This window comes from Stigmatopora argus, chromosome 8 (assembly GCF_051989625.1).
Source record: "Stigmatopora argus isolate UIUO_Sarg chromosome 8, RoL_Sarg_1.0, whole genome shotgun sequence".
Taxonomy (NCBI): Eukaryota; Metazoa; Chordata; class Actinopteri; order Syngnathiformes; family Syngnathidae; genus Stigmatopora; species Stigmatopora argus.
In genome coordinates this window covers 9,618,129-9,635,419 of record NC_135394.1, presented here as the reverse complement: position 1 = coordinate 9,635,419, position 17,291 = coordinate 9,618,129, and the positions used below count along the sequence as shown (strand labels likewise).

At 41.8% G+C, this 17,291-nt stretch overlaps 2 protein-coding genes and 1 long non-coding RNA gene across 16 annotated transcripts in view; 2 read left to right on the top strand and 1 right to left on the bottom strand.

Annotated features, from left to right (window-relative positions):
- The window catches only part of LOC144078996 (choline transporter-like protein 5), a 35,205-nt gene extending 33,231 nt beyond the window's left edge, over nucleotides 1-1,974 (top strand). For all 6 annotated transcript variants that reach the window (XM_077607505.1, XM_077607502.1, XM_077607503.1 and 3 more), the window contains 2 exons: nucleotides 91-175; nucleotides 672-1,974. In XM_077607505.1, coding sequence (XP_077463631.1) covers nucleotides 91-175; nucleotides 672-796 — 210 coding nt within the window. In that variant the 3' untranslated portion in view covers nucleotides 797-1,974. The remainder of the gene's footprint in view (nucleotides 1-90; nucleotides 176-671) is intronic.
- A 1,736-nt stretch (nucleotides 1,975-3,710) lies between these two features.
- Nucleotides 3,711-5,865, top strand: LOC144079003 (uncharacterized). The gene is made up of 4 exons (XR_013301379.1): nucleotides 3,711-3,979; nucleotides 4,927-5,000; nucleotides 5,094-5,240; nucleotides 5,763-5,865. It is a non-coding gene; the product is annotated as an uncharacterized LOC144079003 (long non-coding RNA).
- A 40-nt stretch (nucleotides 5,866-5,905) lies between these two features.
- Nucleotides 5,906-17,271, bottom strand: LOC144078997 (glycosaminoglycan xylosylkinase-like). Of its 9 annotated transcripts, none has more exons than XM_077607512.1 (14): nucleotides 16,475-17,271; nucleotides 13,798-14,049; nucleotides 13,489-13,736; nucleotides 12,279-12,368; nucleotides 11,935-12,216; nucleotides 10,875-11,066; nucleotides 10,733-10,792; nucleotides 8,031-10,648; nucleotides 7,762-7,847; nucleotides 6,653-6,752; nucleotides 6,471-6,589; nucleotides 6,290-6,406; nucleotides 6,112-6,228; nucleotides 5,906-6,049 (listed from the first exon to the last, which is right to left on the bottom strand). In XM_077607512.1, the coding sequence occupies exons 2-8, from the start codon at nucleotides 13,963-13,965 to the stop codon at nucleotides 10,417-10,419; spliced, it is 1,272 nt and encodes a 423-aa protein (XP_077463638.1). In that variant the 5' UTR covers nucleotides 13,966-14,049; nucleotides 16,475-17,271; the 3' UTR covers nucleotides 5,906-6,049; nucleotides 6,112-6,228; nucleotides 6,290-6,406; nucleotides 6,471-6,589; nucleotides 6,653-6,752; nucleotides 7,762-7,847; nucleotides 8,031-10,416. The 9 variants fall into 9 exon arrangements, with proteins under 9 accessions (XP_077463638.1, XP_077463635.1, XP_077463636.1 ...); XM_077607509.1 differs by lacking the exon at nucleotides 6,471-6,589 and having other exon boundaries at nucleotides 8,031-8,185; nucleotides 8,558-10,648; XM_077607510.1 differs by lacking the exon at nucleotides 6,471-6,589 and having other exon boundaries at nucleotides 8,031-8,185; nucleotides 9,253-10,648.
- Nucleotides 17,272-17,291: the final 20 nt, after the last annotated feature.

Below are 17,291 nucleotides of genomic sequence, written 5' to 3'. Positions count from 1 at the left end.
TAAGAAAATCCAATGGCCTTGAGTGCATCTTTCCTGATTTCAATGACCTGAATGGCTGAAAGTCTGTCATTTTCCTCCTTTTACTTTCAGGTGGTGGCACTGGGATCATTCTTAATTGCGAGTGGCTTCTTTAGCGTTTACTCCATGTGCGTGGACACGTTGTTCCTGTGCTTTTGTAAGTAGCTTCATTTTCTTTGATACACAGTAACACTCATCAACACTCTATCGTTTAAAGCTACAGTTAACATCGCATAAAAATATATAAGAACAATAATTGTATTTATTTGTGTGTGATGAATGATTTCAATATAAATTATTAAAAAAATATTTAACTAATTGCCTGCCATTGGAAATGAGAATGACAATTATTCATGTATTTATTTATTAACTTACTTATTACCTATCTATTTATGCCTCAAATGCCTTTCCTATTTCTGCATCCTCACCCTCTTGCTACTGTGACAACGAAATTTCCCGAATACGGGATGAATAAAGTTATCCAATCCAATGTCCATAATTTAAACAAATACCTTAAAGGTTTTGTGCTTTACTCATGCAATAAGAGATAAACCCATAGAAAATGTTAAGAGTTGACCACATATCAAAAGAGATAGACATCTGTCGCTTTAACGCTGACCATTGCCTTTCTTCTTCCCCCGATGCTCCGTTAGGCGAAGATCTTGAAAGGAACGACGGTTCGGAAGCCAGGCCCTACTACATGTCTCCCGAACTGCGCAAAATCTTGCACAAAGAGAACGAGGCGGAATCGCGTGCGTCCGAGTACGAGTCCCAGTGAGAGGCGTGTTCCGCTCAAAACAAACTGATTAACGAAACTCACCTTCCTTTATATCGGCTGGCTGGAGCAGCCACTTTTTAATGCGGGGTAACTCCCTGGAACTACTGGTTGATTGAACGTTGCGCGTCCTTTTCCTTTACCCGCATTCTCTGCCTTACCCAAGCAAATGCCGCAATGATTATTATAAAGACAAAACGAAGGACCTGCATGTTGCTCCTAGTTGTACAGGACAGTTCAACTTCTTCAAGGTGAGGCGCACTTTGGTTTTACCGTGTAATATCATTTTATATGCACTTTCACTTCTGTACTGGCCCGTCGGCACAGTACATAGCGCTTCTCCTCACAAGATTCGTGGGGGATGCTGAAGCCTATCCTAGCCAACTATGGGTTGCACCCGGAATTGGTTGCCAACCAATCGTAGGGGCAATTTAGTGTTCAAACAGCCTAACATGCATGTTTTTTTTATGAGAGATGGGGTGGCTTGCGGGAGGAAACCGCAATCCACCCACCAGCATTGAACCTTAAACTGTGAGGCAGATGTGCTAACCACTATCTCACCGGGTCAGTGTAATACATTTAAGGTAAAATATCATAATTTGTGCATGAAAAGGGTTCGTGGCTGTAGATGTTTCTCTCTTCTACCACTTTTATAAGTCCTATGTAAACACAACAAAAAAATCATTACACAGAGTCAAAATAATTGTACTGTAGAAAGATGAAAAACGGGGTTTTACTGTGAAACTATTTCCACAGTAATCCCCCGTTGTCCGCTGTGCCCTAAAAATGCCACGCAAGCCCAAAAACCACGACCGACAAAGAAATTCAAAAAATGGAAATACTTTACCGTAAACCAGATGTGATTGGCAGTCAAGGAGGGAGGTTTAATAGTGTTTTTATCTCAAAAGACATTTCTTTGTTATGTGTTTTTTAGAGACAACAGAGGATACCTGTTTTGATACTGTTTATAAAAGGATATCAAAGCCATTTTTGGTACTTTTTTTTTCTTTCTTTCTTTTTAATATTTGGTGATTCAGATGTAGCGCTGTTTTAATACCGAGTATGATTAACATATTTGTTAGTTGATTGTGTTTTGCAATGAGAATTTTTTATTTATCAAATTTGATGACAATGGGAATTCTTTAAAAAATAATAAAGTTGAATGGCTTAAATTTCTGTAACATATCGTGCAATGAATCCTAAAGCAAAACAGTATCAGCGAACAAAAGAGAAATCTTACATTGATAGAGTCAACAAATGTGCATTTGAGTGTGTGTGTGGTGAGGTGGGGAGGTGGTGTGTGTGGTTTGGGGTGGGATGCGATGGAGTGGTGGTGTGTGGTGTTGTGGTGGGGTGGGGTGGGGACGTGGTGTGTGTGGTTTGGGGTGGGATGGTGTGGTGTGGTGGTGGTGGCTGTGTGGTAAGTGTACTTTATATGTAAACTCTAATCTGTTCCATGGTCCTCACAACTACCGAGACATTCGTACAAAGAGGTATGACTGTTTTTTTTCTTAAAAAAACAACCATGTATACGAAGACTTTTTCTTTTAAAAATGACCATGTATAATAGTTATTTATACGACAATGTATATATAGTAAGGTCTTTCCTTCAAGAAACAAACATGAATAGTAAGACTTATTCTTTAAAAAAACGACTATGTATAGTAAGGTGTTTGTTTGTTTTTTAAAATAAAAAACGACCATGGATAATAAGGCTTTTTTACCTAAAAAAATGACAATTTATAGTACAGCCTTTTTTTTTCTTTAAAAAAAAGGAGCATAGGTATCATTTGTTCTGTGTCCTCGTGCTGGGATAGGTTAAGGTCACGTAAAAATGCAAAATTACACAGCCCTGTGGCTGAGTTGGTTCGAGTTGCAACCTCTGAGATCTGGGGTCCAGCTCCATTAACTTTGGTTTCCTACCATATTCCAAAGGCGTGCCCTAAAGTCATGTCAAGTTTTTTTTTTTTAAACTTGAAACTTAGTGGTCCTGGTGGTCGAATGGTTAGAGTGTCTGCCTCTGAGATCTGGGGTCTTGGTTTCCAATCCTGTTTAGTCCAGATGTTTTCTGTCTCCTTGTGCCCTAAAGTCAAAGTCAAGTATTTTTTTTTTAAAGTAAAACTATAGTGGCATGGCGGTTGAGTGGTTAGAGCGTCAGCCTCTGAAATCTGTGGTTCAGGGTTCAAATCCTGGTTGCTCCACCTGTGTGGAGTTTGCATGTTCTCCAGGTACTTTGGTAGGTAGAATTGACACTTATCATTAGGTATGAAGGTAATTTTACTTAAAAATATGGGCCATTCATTTTCTTAGCCACTCCATCCACTGTCTTAGACACTTACCTTTGGTCGTGGGGGGGACATTTTCAAGACGGACTTTTCAAGAAAAAAAGCTGGACATCATTAAGAAAGGTTGGTCAACTCCAAAGCAAGCAAGCCTGTCACAACCGGAACCGAACATTTTCAGCACTAAATCGAATAAAAACGTTTGCCAGAAATGCGACAGGATAGGCTCGACTTTCAGCATTAGCTTCGATGGTGATAGAAAAGAAGGAGGAAAGAAAGGAGGATGGATATTGTTTAGTGGTCATTTTTGCAAGAAAAAAGCCTTACTATACATGGTCATTTTGGCTAGAAAAAAGCCTTACGATACATGGTCATTTTTGCAACAAAAAGCCTTACTATACATGGTCATTTTTTCAAGAAAAAGCCTTACTATATATACATGGTCATTTTTGCAAGAAAAAAATCCTTACTATACATGGTCATTTTTGCAAGAAAAAAAGCCTTACTATATATATATATATATATATATATATATATATATATATATATATATATATATATATATATATATATATACATGGTCATTTTTGCAAGAAAAAGACCTCACTATACATGGTCATCATAAATATTCATGGACAAAATATAATAAACATCAGTCTGTGTTTCAGATACTCTTTTAGACCAACAGAGAAGGCCTTGCAGGCCCCGATGGTCCACCACTGAGTTATTGTATACAATACAATGAAGCATTCTTTGCGTGTCAAATTTTAAACTTTTAATGGAGTATGAATATGGGCGTGTTTACGCCTGTTGGAGACGGAGCCGAGTTAATTAAGCGCATGCGCAGTAACCATTCCTTTTGCAAAGCCTTTCGCACGCTGACTGTCGACGACCACGCCAAGAGGTAAGGAATAGAGCAATTCACTGGCTTAAATGCGTTTTTATCACGCTATCGGGAGATTTTTCAGCAATCAATTGAGTCCAAAACGCCAACAAATATCTTAGTTTAATGCCAGGTTTAGCACACCGTCGACTCTTTTCCTCACCGGCTGTGTGTCGTATGTTACTATTTAGCATTAGCGTTAGCGTCACGATTTGACTTAAAAAGTATGTTGTCCGTTTTCTCTCCATTATTGAGTCGTGTGGCAAGACTTTAAATGTAATCAAACAACGCCGAGTCATCAACCGACAGTTTGGTGGGTAAATGCTCACTCTAGAATGACATCCAGAGGCACGGCTTAGTTTGTAATGATAGTTTTCATTGCGAGTGCAAAACACCCGTTGCCGATTTGTAATTGTTCTGTTTTTACAAAAAAAATCACTTATACAAAACTGTTAAGCCAACTTTCTCCTAGCTGTTAACGTCAGTCTATATATTTAATCGCCGTAAACAAAACTATTAAGCCAACTTTCTCCTAGCTCACCGGTGTCAAAGCGGCGGCCCGGGAGCCAAATCTGGCCCGCCGCGTCATTTTGTGCGGCCCGAGAAAGTATATCATGAGTGCCGACTTTCTGTTAGGATCAAATTCAAATGAAGATTATACATGTATATTATATTTCCTCATTTTCCCCTTTTTAAATCAATAATTGTAATTTTTTAATCCATTTTTTTCCTTTGTGTTTTTAGTTCAAAAAGCATTTAGTAAAATCTAAAAATAAATATATTTAAAAAAAAATATCTTTTTTCCACTCTGATATTGAACATATTCCCAAAAATATTTTGTTTCCTTTTGAAATGCAAAACAAGTTATAAGATATTTTCCCTTAAAAACAACTAAGCCTATCTGTTGAATCTCCAGGCTCTATGTATGTTAACTTATGCTTTTTTGTGTGCAAATTTTCCCTGTTTAGCACCAAGATGCAGCTCTTCTAGCATGCCTTAAGCACTATTGAGGTTATAGAAGAGGAGACTGGGCCAGATGAAGGTAAAACTACACCCCCCCCCCCCCCCCCCCAATAAAAAGTCGAATCTCCATTCTATATATTCTAACTTTTGCTGTTTTTTTTGCATGCAACAGGCCTGAGAGATCTTCCTCACAAGTTGCCCACTTGAATCATATGGTGTCTCTGTACTTCAGAAAATCCAAATTAAATAAAAGCCTAAATCATCATGGTGATGTTTAACTGGCCATTCATTTCCACAGCCCTTTGACTCAATCTTTAAGGTAAGAAGGATCTCAGTTAACATTAGAGCAGGAATTCTAAGTATTTATTCCCAATTTATTTTCTCAGTGTTTATTCCCCCATTTTTTTCCTAAGTGTTTATTCCCCCATTTTTAAAAAAAAAAATTCTAAGTGTAAATACCCAGTTTTTTTTTCTAACTTTTTATTCCCCCAAGTGTATATACCCTGTTTTTTTTTCTAACTGTTTATTCCCCCAAGTGTATATACCCTGTTTTTTTCCCCAGCTTTTTTATTTATTTTTCTAAGTGTATATATCTCATTATTTTCTGTTTTTTTCTAATTTTATTTTCTAAGTGTTTATTCCCCCAGCTTTAAAAAAAAATCTAAGTGTATATACCCTGTTTTTTTCTAACTGTTTATTCCCCCAGCTTTTTTATTTATTTTTCTAAGTGTATATACCCTGTTTTTTTCTAAGTGTTTATTCCCCATTTTATTTTCTAAGTGTATTTTACAAAAAATGTTTTGTGAACCTTTAACTATAATATCTTGTCATATGTCTACAGGTGGAGAAAAGACTGGCTACACTAATCAACACTTCAATGTAATGCCAACCAAGTATGCTAAAGTTGAAATGTTTACCTGTAAATACATTTTTTTTAACTTGGATTGTTACTTGCATTTTTTGTTAGATAAAGACAAACATGTATACATTTAAAAACTTTTATTTTGACATAGAAAAATGGGCTTTCGAGATAGGTTCGCGCAGGCCCTCCAGCATTTTTAAAAATCAGTGGTGCCTTCATCCATTTTCAAATGGACAAAGAAACTCCCCTTGGCACCAGGTGGAATTCTGGAAAACAAAAAAGGGGTCATTACACAAAGTTAAATAAAAAACCATTCACAAGGTCTTACCTTTTATTTTGAAAAAGTTTGGAGATAGGTTCTGGCGTAACCCCCAGCACCGAGAAATGAGGGGGTGCGTCAGCCTATCTGTACATAGGCAGGAAACCTTGTCTCCCTTGTGGAATTCTGGAAAACAAAAAGGGGTCAATACACAAAGTTAAGTGAAAAACCATTCGCAACGTCTTACCTTTTATTTTGAAAAAGTTTGGAGATAGGTTCTGGCATAACCCCCAGCACCGAGAAATGAGGGGGTGCGTCAGCGTGTCTGTACATAGGCAGGAAACCTTGTCTCCCTTGTGGAATTCTGGAAAACAAAAAAAAGGGGTCAATACACAAAGTTAAGTGAAAAACCATTCGCAAGGTCTTACCTTTTATTTTGAAAAAGTTTGGAGATAGGTTCTGGCGTAACCCCCAGCACCGAGAAATGAGGGGGTGCGTCAGCCTGTCTGTACATAGGCAGGAAACCTTGTCTCCCTTGGGTGGAATACTGGAAAACAAAAAAAGGGGTCAATACACCAAGTTAAATAAAAAACCATTCACAAGGTCTTACCTTTTATTTTGAAAAAGTTTGGAGATAGGTTCTCGCGTAACGCGTAGCACCGAGAAATGGGGGGGGGGGGCGTCAGCCTATCTCAACATAGGCAGGAACTCTGGAAAACAAAAAGGTGTCAAGGCACAATAGATTAAGTTACATAAAAAAGAAATAGACTAGCACCTAATTACATCAAGTCAAATTTAACTACAAAAAACTCCTACATTTAGCTTTCTTTCTATAAAACTGCAAAAGGCAATATTAGACATACTCCTGATGTTCTGGTTTTCTTTGTCTGCTGCAGAGAGACAAAAAAAATGATCCGAGTCTTTAAAGGCCCCTATCCAGTCTATTTTTCATGTCATTCATTTCGAATATATCCTACTTCTGCCTTGAGTTTTTCAGTCAATTATTTCAAATCCATTCATTCTTAAAAAATAAATATCCAAAAAGCTTCCATTTTTCTCTTATGCCAAGGAAAAAAAAATGACACCTGCACTATTGTTGAATAAATGCCTTAGGTTTTGTCAAAACCACATTTAAAACTAAAAATGAAACGTCCAAGCCCTGAGGTCTTTAAGAAAGTTAATGGGGTAAAAGTATATAATCTATTTGAGTGCACAGTTCCACTACATGGCAGAATTTTTTGTACCAATTACCAATTTCATCATACGCAGTTATCTGGGTACAATGACAATTAGGCTTTTGTCAAGTCAATGATGACAAAGCCTATGTTCGATTATTATTTGTAAGTTCAGAAAGATGTGAAACTCAAAAACGGAAGCTACTCCTACACTTGCCACTATAGTATTTTTTTAATTGAATTCAATAGGGATGACCCTACTTTATAGTTTTTCATTTATCGCAGCCATGTCTGGTCTACATTAACCGCGATAATCGAGGGATTACTGTTTATTCCTTACACGTCCACTAATGGCATTTGTGTGGGTGACTAATCCACAGGTTTTTGCTATTAAAAAAACACCAATCTAGTTAGTGTTTTCATTCAAACGTTGAATGTATCATGATGAAAAACGAGCCAATTGCGCAAAGCCTTGAATACTGAACGCTGACGTTTAAATATTACACGGATAGAGAAACTCTGAACTATTTAAAAAATGACTCACTTTGTTATAGCGTCGACAAGATGCCCCTTTCTGGTCGTTTTGGCCACATTCTTGATGTTTCCCAGCAGTCTGTGCTCGTTGAGGGACTGAAACACACAAAGGAATGATTTCTTTTTACACAAAGAGCGATCGGTAACGCAATGTAGCCAATTTGTTTGCAAACATTTTGCTGTCTGCACACACATGGGGTTACATCACGTCAACGAATCATGCTCTTATCACTCTTAAGACGAGAACTGGGGCTTCGAAATCCCCAAATGACAACGTACGGAATGTGCTGCATCGTCCTGTGAGAAGTTTGTCAGGCTTTCTTCGGCAAATCGTCACTTTTGAGCTGCTCTGCGGTGCACGCCCGTGTTGCCTCCTGGCTCATCAGCCATTTTGGGTTTGACGTCGGCTATTTAAACTGTGACCTCGGCCACGCCTATTAAAGATAGACACACAAAAAAGATAAATTGTTTTCATAATAACGTGCGTTAGTCAGTGTGTGTATGTGTGAGGGGAGGGGGCTGTAAATGCTTTTTGTTGGACTTTAATACTTAAAAAAATACATTGTTTTCTTAATAACATGCATTAGTCAGTGGGTGGGGCGGGGGCGGGGCTGTAAATACGTGTTGATTGGGCTTTCAACCTTAAAAAAATACATTGTTTTCATCATAACGTGCATTAGTCAGTGGGGGAAGCTGTAAATACTTTTTGGTTAGGCTTTAATCCTTTAAAATACAGTATTGCACATTATGAATATTGTGATGACATGCACTTTAGTGTTTTTTACTTCTAGACATTTAAATGATACTTGGCAGTGATGTGCCGTCAGGGTCTTCAAGGCCTTCTCTGCTGGCCTAAGAAATATCTGAATCACAGACTAGAAAAGAAGGAAGAAAGAAAGGAGGGTGGATATTGTGTACAGGTAAAAATGATTTTTGGTGAGTAAAATATGGCTATATTCCTAAATAATATTTCAATTGTGTGAGGTTATTATTGATGATTATTTTATGTGTCGGAAGCTGTAGCTGCAGTAGAGGTTTTATAGCCATAAAATAATTTTTGAGGGTTGGATTGATTCCGACAGCTGAAGACGTCGCTGGGAAATTCACGGACCGCTGTCCACTAACCTGTGAGGTAAAATATGGAAATCACTGGTGAGAGAGCCGAGTCCCGAATGCACTGTGGTGTTGAAACTACTACCTCTAGCACCACTTTAATCATAATTTTGTTTTTTTATTACTCTTCTGCATGCATGATATCATTGATACTGATTTATTAGCAACAGCATAACAATGTTGTCAAAAGAATTCAGAGACTTTTTGTACTTTAAAAGTGGTGAAATGACAAAAAAATCACACATTTTCATGTATTTTTACTTTTCAATTGTGAGAATGGCTCTCAAGAAATAACATTAGAAAATAGGAATTGTTTATGGCTCTCTGTCAAAAAGGTTCCCGACCCCTGCTTTGGGGCAACGATTAGACAGACAAAAGGTGCACCAACCGGGATTGGAACCCAGGACCCCAGGTCTCAGAGGCCAATGCTCTCACCACTCAGCCGTGGGACCTGATATGATTTTAATTTAAAAAAAAAACTTGACATGACTTTAGGGCACGAAGCTACAGACAAAAAGTGGACGACCTGGGGTTGGAACCCAGGATCTCAGAGGCCAATGCTCTAACCACTCAGCCGCCGAGCCTACTATATATCCACGTTTTAACAATTAGAATTCAAAATCTTTGTCGAGAACACATATTTGCATGATGACTACAGATTTCCAAATATATATGCTATCAAATATAAGTAACATCATTCATCCTCACTTGATACAATATTGACAGTACTATACGTATAACTTTTCTCAATGCAGCTTTTGTTTCATAGTCATGGTCTTGGGTACTCACCAGTTTCTGCAGATCCCAGTAAGCATAGCTCCAGATCAGTTGCACTTGGGCTCGCAGAGGAGAGATGAGAAAACAAATATATAGGGTGCATAGTGATAGTTAGGAAAATCTAAATGTATTAGTATTTGGTGTCAGGGGCCCTGGTCCTGTCATTCACCCTGAAGACTTGATCTGATATGTTCCACCAAAGGGCATAATACTATTTCTTATTTCTGTTCTGTATAACACTGGGATTGTGGGCACGTTTGACCCGAGCCAGTGTGTCTTTGAAAACACCTGCTGCGTACTAACAAAACAGGGGCCTAAATGAGCAGCAGAGTGGGGGAAGGCTGCAGGCTTGAGAAAAAAAAAGTAAATGCTTTTGTGGAATACTAAATGCAAAGAAAAACATTAGAAATGCTTTCATGGCATACTAAATTTCAACATAAAACACTGTCAATTCAAAACTTTAAAATAAGCAAGTGATTGAAGTTAGTAATATTGAAGATGGCCCTTTACACCAAACCCCACCCCCCACCCTTCTCCCCCTTTCAAGTCTGTGATGTCAGTAGCTTAACGGCACAGTATGGCGACTTTCCCTTTTGCACTTACCCACGCACGCCAATACGCATTTATATTATAATTGACACACTTTAAGTGTCTATGGTATTTCTCTTGACTATTTACACTTGGCTTTTTTGTCATGTCTCTGACAGCAATCACGATAGTGGCTGCTTGGCGGTCTTCTGAGTTTCTCTCAGCAAAAAAAGTTTTGCCGTTATTTTCACGGATGCGGCAGGTTTACGCGGTCCTCCACCAGGGTATTTTCCGCCCCGTGGGCCTCGACGCACTGCTTGACCACGCCCGCCACGCCGGCCAGGCGGCGGTCCAGAGCGGCCAGGTGCGGCTCGCTCAGGACGGGCCGGATGGGGTCGAACGCCAGCGACACCCGCATGGCCGCGCTCAGGGCGCCGCCCCGCAGCAGGTTGAGCCGGTTCCAGGTGGACACGCGAATCCTGAAACCAGACGTGAAGGTCATTTGGATTTTTTCCCCCCGTGAATAAACGGTCAAAGACGTTGGCGTGGAACAATTTACTCACATGCAGCACTGATAAAGCGGCGCCAGGATGCTGAGCTCGTCCAGAGTGGGATTCCCGAAGCTGAAAATTGGACGCCATGTAGTGCGTTTGGGGTGGGCCGGTTTACGTATTTTCAAGCTTAGCGTGAAGAGCGAGCGCAAACCTTTTGGCGTTGTCCAGCATGATAAACATACTCGTGCCGCTGTTGTCCCGGAAACTCTCGTAGGTATGGCGGTCGCCGTTCCCGATCAGGTAATCGAAGACGGCCGTGTCCATGATGTCCAGCAGGCGCGGGCCGGCGTCGTACAGCGGCATCTTCTTCACCTCCGAACAGAAGCTCTCATCGTACTCCCACCTTAAAAACAACAAATGACTTCAAAAACATGGCTCCACTTTTTAATTCAGGGTAGCTTTGTCAGAGCTTATAGATATGTTAATACTTTTTTTTTTTTTTTTTAAATACCGCTTGATTCTTTTATGGAACTTGAAACCGCTGGTAAAATTAAAAGGCCATCCCATGAATACTTTAAAGTGTACTAATTCTTTCATGTACAGAAAAAAATGGGAAGAAGTGCGGTACTTCAAATCTCATTTAGTTTTCAATAATGTAAGGTATTTCCATTTTTTAAGAAATATGTGTGTGTGTATTTACTGTATTTTCTCGCATACAAGCCGTATTAGTAACCAAAAAAATGACTGAATCAAGAGTACGGCTTATACGGCACAAGACTTGCTATACTCTTTTTCACCAGAAGATGTCGGCAAAAGTAACATTTACTGGTTATTTTCTGTTTTGCAGTAAGAAAACAACCATTACTAGATGAATTAATTCCCTATGATATTGACCCAAATAATATGTTTTTGATTCATACAGTATCTCAGAAATAACACGTGCAATGATTTTTCTTAAGATTTTCGCCTCAAAGTAACACATTTGTACTGCGTATTAAAACCATGAATACGGAGGTGAAAATTGTGGGGGCGGCTTATATGCGAGTAAATACGGTATTTGTATTGTGAAACCTGTCATTTAATATGTGATTACATTTCATTTTTTCATTCCGTTTCCGTAATTACTTAAATATTGCAAGAGTTATCAAAATTGACCTAAAAAAAATTCTTTAAAAAAACATCGTTTGATTTGATCTATTTTAAGATTTACTCCACATTTTATTTTTCTTACTACATGATACATACGTTTTGCGTGCGCACCCAGGCCTCACCTGGCCTGCTTGCCCTTCCGGTACGTGCGTCCCCACGGGTTTCGGTGCTTCTGCAGCGGCCACGCGTCGGGCAGCCACAGCGTCAAAGATCCCTCCAGGACGTCGCCCTGGCCGCACGCCGGCTCGTTCTTCCGACAGTCGCGGCACTTCCCGTAGAAGCAAGTGTTGTTGCCCTGCGACAGGAAGGTGGCGAGCAGCTGCTCGCCGGCCACCGGCTTGATCTCCGTGCGCAGGTTGATGTTCCTCCCCACGACCAGGGGCGATCGCCTGAAGCCCAGGATTCTGCCGTGGAGCAACGCCACGTAATCCGCTCTTCGCCGTGACAACGAGAAGGACTCACGCACCTGTCTAAGTGGAAGGCGGCCACCTCGCCATTGTGCCGGTCGTAACCGGCGTACGGCTCCACTCCTTCCACCACGTGGTCACGATTGTATCTGTAAGAGGCAACTTGATTAATTAATTCATATAAACCTATACATTTGTTCATTATCATGAATATAAATATTATAATATAATATATTCATTAATATGTGCTGTCCCTTAATAAATTAATCAAACTCAATTAATGCTTAAGCCACAATTGACGGCAAGCGACCTCCAATCCATTTTGACAGTAAATACATTGGAACATAATCCAATTGAAAATGTGCAATAGGAAAGGGAAATTTGCACCACAAACGTATGACTGTACATCATAATTTAGAATACGAATGATAGCAATGTCCCGATGCTGATTTTTTCCCCCCAAATATTTTTGGGCCATGCCAGTCCGATTCCCATATTTTTTAGACCAGTAAAAATAATACAAAAAGTAATGTAACCACCTCATCAGGGGTGCTCACACTTTTTGCTACAAGATCTACTTTTTTTCCAATGAGCCAACTTTCAGGCGAATGCATGCAGCTGAGATTCGGCTCATTACCAACCAAGGGTGCCAAAATCAAGCATAGATGCTCCAAGTCTCTTTATCTGTTCAACATCAAAGGAAGGACTTAACAAGCAGCTGTGACAGGTTGTTGATGTTAGCCGAGGCTGTCGGCACCACACATCAGATCCTGATCAGATCCTTAGGATTGTTCAATGAATCAGATATGCATGTTCAAAAAAAGTGTCTTATCTCATTTTCTGAACTACTTTATCCTCACTAGGGTAGCGGGCGGTGCTGGAGCCTATCCTAGCTGACCTCGGGCTAGAGGCGGGGGACACCCTGAATTGGTGGCCAGCCAATCGCAGGGTACAAGGAGACAAAACAAACATTCGTGCTCACACTCATACCTAGGGTCAATTTAGTGTCCAATCAGCCTACCATGCATGTCTTTGAAATGTGGGAGAAAACCAGAGTACCCAGAGAAAACCCACGCAGCACATGCAAACTCCACACAGGTGGACTGACCTGGATTTGAACCCACGTTTCCCACTGTGTGGCCGATGCGCTAACCACTCATTCGCCAGGCCGGGCCGGGCCGCCCCAATAATAAGCTAAAGGTTAAAAATGGTGAGCGCAGACAAGGGCGGAGGGAAAAAAGGGGATAACGTTGGTAGCACGGCGCTAACCTCTTGGGTTTGAAGACCACCTTCTGTCCGCCTTCCATCACCAACAAGGCCTTGAGCTGGGAGCCCTTAAAGCCCACGTCGGCGCGCTCCACACGGGCTTGGCTAAGTGCGGTGAGCACAGCGGCCAGCTCGGGCGCTTCCTCGGGATACACCTCTCGGGGGCCCACCCACTGGCTGGCTATCTCCCACGGCGACTGCAGGGTGTGGTTTAGTTGGGCTCCTTGCATCAGCGACAGCCCAGCCTCCATCTGACGGACGCGCCCCGTAAGCCAAGAAGAGACAGGCGGACACCCGGAGCGAGCCGCTCACCTTGCGGAAGGCCTGGAGGTCTCGCCTCCTGGCCTGGAGGTCTCGCCTGCTGGCCTGGAGGTCTCGCCTCCTGGCCGCCGAGCCATCGCCGCTGTCCAGCAGGAAAATTTTGGCCAGGCCCAGCAGGAGGAGCACGGCACACAGAACCACGCGCTGCTTCAGCTTCATCTCCGCACTTCCCCCGCGTTCTCACCTTTGCCACATGGCCTCCTCGCCGAGCCCGTCGGCCGTGTGTCGGCAAAATGGAGGCGCCTAAAGGAAGAGAGAACGCGAGACGTGACTAGCTGCTTTTCTCTCGAGTCTCCACGGCTGAACTGCTCGAATAGACGCCACACCCCAATTACTGTCAAACCTTACATTATTGACGCCACACCCCAATTACTGTCAAACCTTACATTTTAGACGCCACACACCAATTACTGTCAAACTTAACATTTTAGACGCCACACCCCAATTACTGTCAAACGTAACATTTTAGACGCCACACCCCAATTACTATCATTCCTTACATTTGCTTTTGACTTATTTCAAACTGGCACGACCTATTAGCCAATGATCGTGGTTTGTGTTTAATTATGTAGTCGGTCAAATATCAGGTTCATCAAGACACAGCTTGAAACATGGGCGGGCAAACTGGTTGTGGAGTATGGAATGTATTCTTATGCTTTTTATTAGTCAATTCATAATCACATTTTCCTGCCTAAAGTTTGTATCTATGTCACATGACATTTGTCCAATAAAACTGGCGGATCTGTTGGAGGCAGGCGGGGATTCAAACTGGTCAGGCTGGATGTTAGTACATCTACTGGCGCTGGCTACTCTGACTCTCTCCTTCAGCTGAAGCTAGTTAAAACTCATCACGGCTGACTGTGTGCTTCCTCTAATTCGAAGTTATTGAATGTATATGGATTAGATCCAACACTGGTCCTCGAAGATCGCTGTGGGTACAGGTTTTTGTAGCAACCAATCCAGCAAAAGCACTTTAACCAATGAGTGTGGTGGTATTTGTGGTGGTGGTGTGTGGTGTGTGTGGTTTGGGGTGGGGTGGTGTGGTATGTGTGGTGGGGTGTCGGTGTAGGGGGGTGGTGTGTGGTTTGGGGTGGTGTGGTGCGGTGTTGTGTGGTGGTGGCGTCGGTGTGGGGGGTGGGGTGGTGTGGTATGTGTGGTGGTGGTGTCGGTGTGGGGAGGTGGGGTGGGGTGGTATGTGTGGTGCGGTGTTGTGTGGTGGTGGTGTGGGGGAGTGGGGTGGTGTGGTATGTGTGGTGGTGGTGTCGGTGTGGGGGTGTGGGGTGGTGTGGTATGTGTGGTGCGGTGTTGTGTGGTGGTGGTGTCGGTGTGGGGTGTGTGTGTGTGGTTTGGTGTGGGATGGTGTGGTGGGGGGGGTGCTGTGTGTGGTTTGGGGTGGGATGGTGTGGTGTGGTGGTATTTGTGATGGTGGTGTGTGGTGTGTGTGGTTTGGGGTGGGGTGGTGTGGTATGTGTGGTGGTAGTGTCGGTGTAGGGGGGTGGTGTGTGGTTTGGGGTGGGGTGGTTTGGTATGTGTGGTGGTGGTGTCGGTGTAGGGGGTGGTGTGTGTGGTTTGGGGTGAGATGGCGTGGTGTCGGTGTGGGGTGGTGAGGTGGTGGTGCGGTGAGGCGTGACCGGACGATTCGCCGAAAGACGTTTTGCCGACGGACGTTTGGCTGATGGACAGTTCCCCGAATCGTCCGAGTACCGTGGTGAGGTGGTGGTGCGGTGTGTGTGGTTTGGGGTGGGATGGCGTGTGTGTGTGGCGGGGTGTTGTGGTGTGTGTGGGGGGGTGGGTATGTGTGGTTTGGGGTGGGATGGTGTGGTGTGGTGGTGGTGGCTGTGTGGTAAGTGTACTTTATATGTAAATCCTCTAATCTGTTCCATGGTCCTCACACAACTACCGAGACATTCGTACGTAGAGGTATGACTGTTTTTTTTCTTTTAAAAATGACCATGTATAATAGTTATTTATACGACAATGTATATATAGTAAGGTATTTCCTTCAAGAAACAAACATGAATAGTAAGACTTATTCTTTGAAAAAAACGACTTTGTATAGTAAGGTGTTTTTTTTTTAAATCAATAATGACCATGGATAATAAGGCTTTTTTACCTAAATGATTTATAGTAAAGCCTTTTTTTTCTTTAAAAAAAGGAGCATAGGTATCATTTGTTCTATGTCCTCGTGCTGGGATAGGTTTAGGTAACGTAAAAATGCAAAATTACACAGCCCTGCTGGCTGAGTTGGTTCGAGCGGCAACCTCTGAGATCTGGGGTCCAGCTCCATTAACTTTGGTTTCCTACCATATTCCAAAGGCCTACATGGTAGGTTGATTGGACACTTAACTGCCCCAAGCTATGATTGGTTGTGTCTCATCATGCCCTACAGTCATGTCTTTTTTTTTTGGAAGAACTCTAGTGAGGCCCAGTGGTCGAGTGGTTAGACTAACCACTCAGCCGCCGAGCCTACTATATATTCACGTTTTAACAATTAGAATTCAAAATATTTGGTGAGAACACATATTTGCATGATGACTACAGATTTCCAAATATATATGCAATCAAATATAAGTAACATCATTCAGCCTCACTTGATACAATATTGATAGTACTATATAACTTTTCTCAATGCAGCTTTTGTTTCATAGTCATGGTTTTGGGTACTCACCAGTTTCTGCAGATCCCAGTAAGCGTAGCTCCAGTTCAGTTGCACCTGGGCTCCCAGAGGAGAGATGAGAAAACAAATATATAGGGTCCATAGTGATAGTTAGCAAAATCCAAATGTATCAGTATTTGGTTTCAGGGGCCCTGGTCCTGTCATTCACCCTGAAGACCTGATCTGATATGTTCCACCAAAGGGCATAATACTATTTCTTATTTCTGTTCTGTAGAACACTGGGATTGTGGTCGCGTTTGACCCGAGCCAGTGTGTCTTTGAAAACACCTGCTGCGTACTAACAAAACAGGGGCCTAAATGAGCAGCAGAGTGGGGGAAGGCTGCAGGCTTGAGGGGGGGGAAAGAGTAAATGCTTTTGTGGCATACTAAATGCAAAGAAAAACATTATAAATGCTTTCATGGCATACTAAATGTCAACATTGTCAATTCAATACTTTAAAATAAGCAAGTGATTGAAGTTAGTAATTTGGGTGTAGTTGGACAACCGGAAATTCCTGATAGGATTCAAAAAGTGTGCTGTCAATTTTGTGGAAAATAAAGGATTTTAGGAGGGCTAGGACAATATCTATGAGCAAAAGTTGCAATAATAAGGCACGCCTTGTCAAAAATTGATTTGACGTCTATCTGCGTCAACGGCACGGACACATATATGTTCATCCACTGGCAGGTTGTGCAAAAGCTCCAAATTTGAGAACCCAGACCTGAACCTTGATGCTGAAAAGCTTCCCAAAACCTGTTGTAACAGAAAAGACAGACAGGTGAAATGGAGTGTATGTTTAATATTGAAGATGGCCCTTTACACCAAACC

Bases quoted from the DNA above. Each gene is read 5' to 3' on its own strand.
- LOC144078997 (XM_077607512.1), bottom strand. From the start codon at position 13,965: ATGAAGCTGAAGCAGCGCGTGGTTCTGTGTGCCGTGCTCCTCCTGCTG. The intron at 13,737-13,797 runs GTGAGCGGCTCG...CGCGTCCGTCAG, and splicing joins ACCTCCAGGCCTTCCGCAAG to ATGGAGGCTGGGCTGTCGCT. The intron at 12,369-13,488 runs GTTAGCGCCGTG...TGCCTCTTACAG, and splicing joins GTGGTCTTCAAACCCAAGAG to ATACAATCGTGACCACGTGG.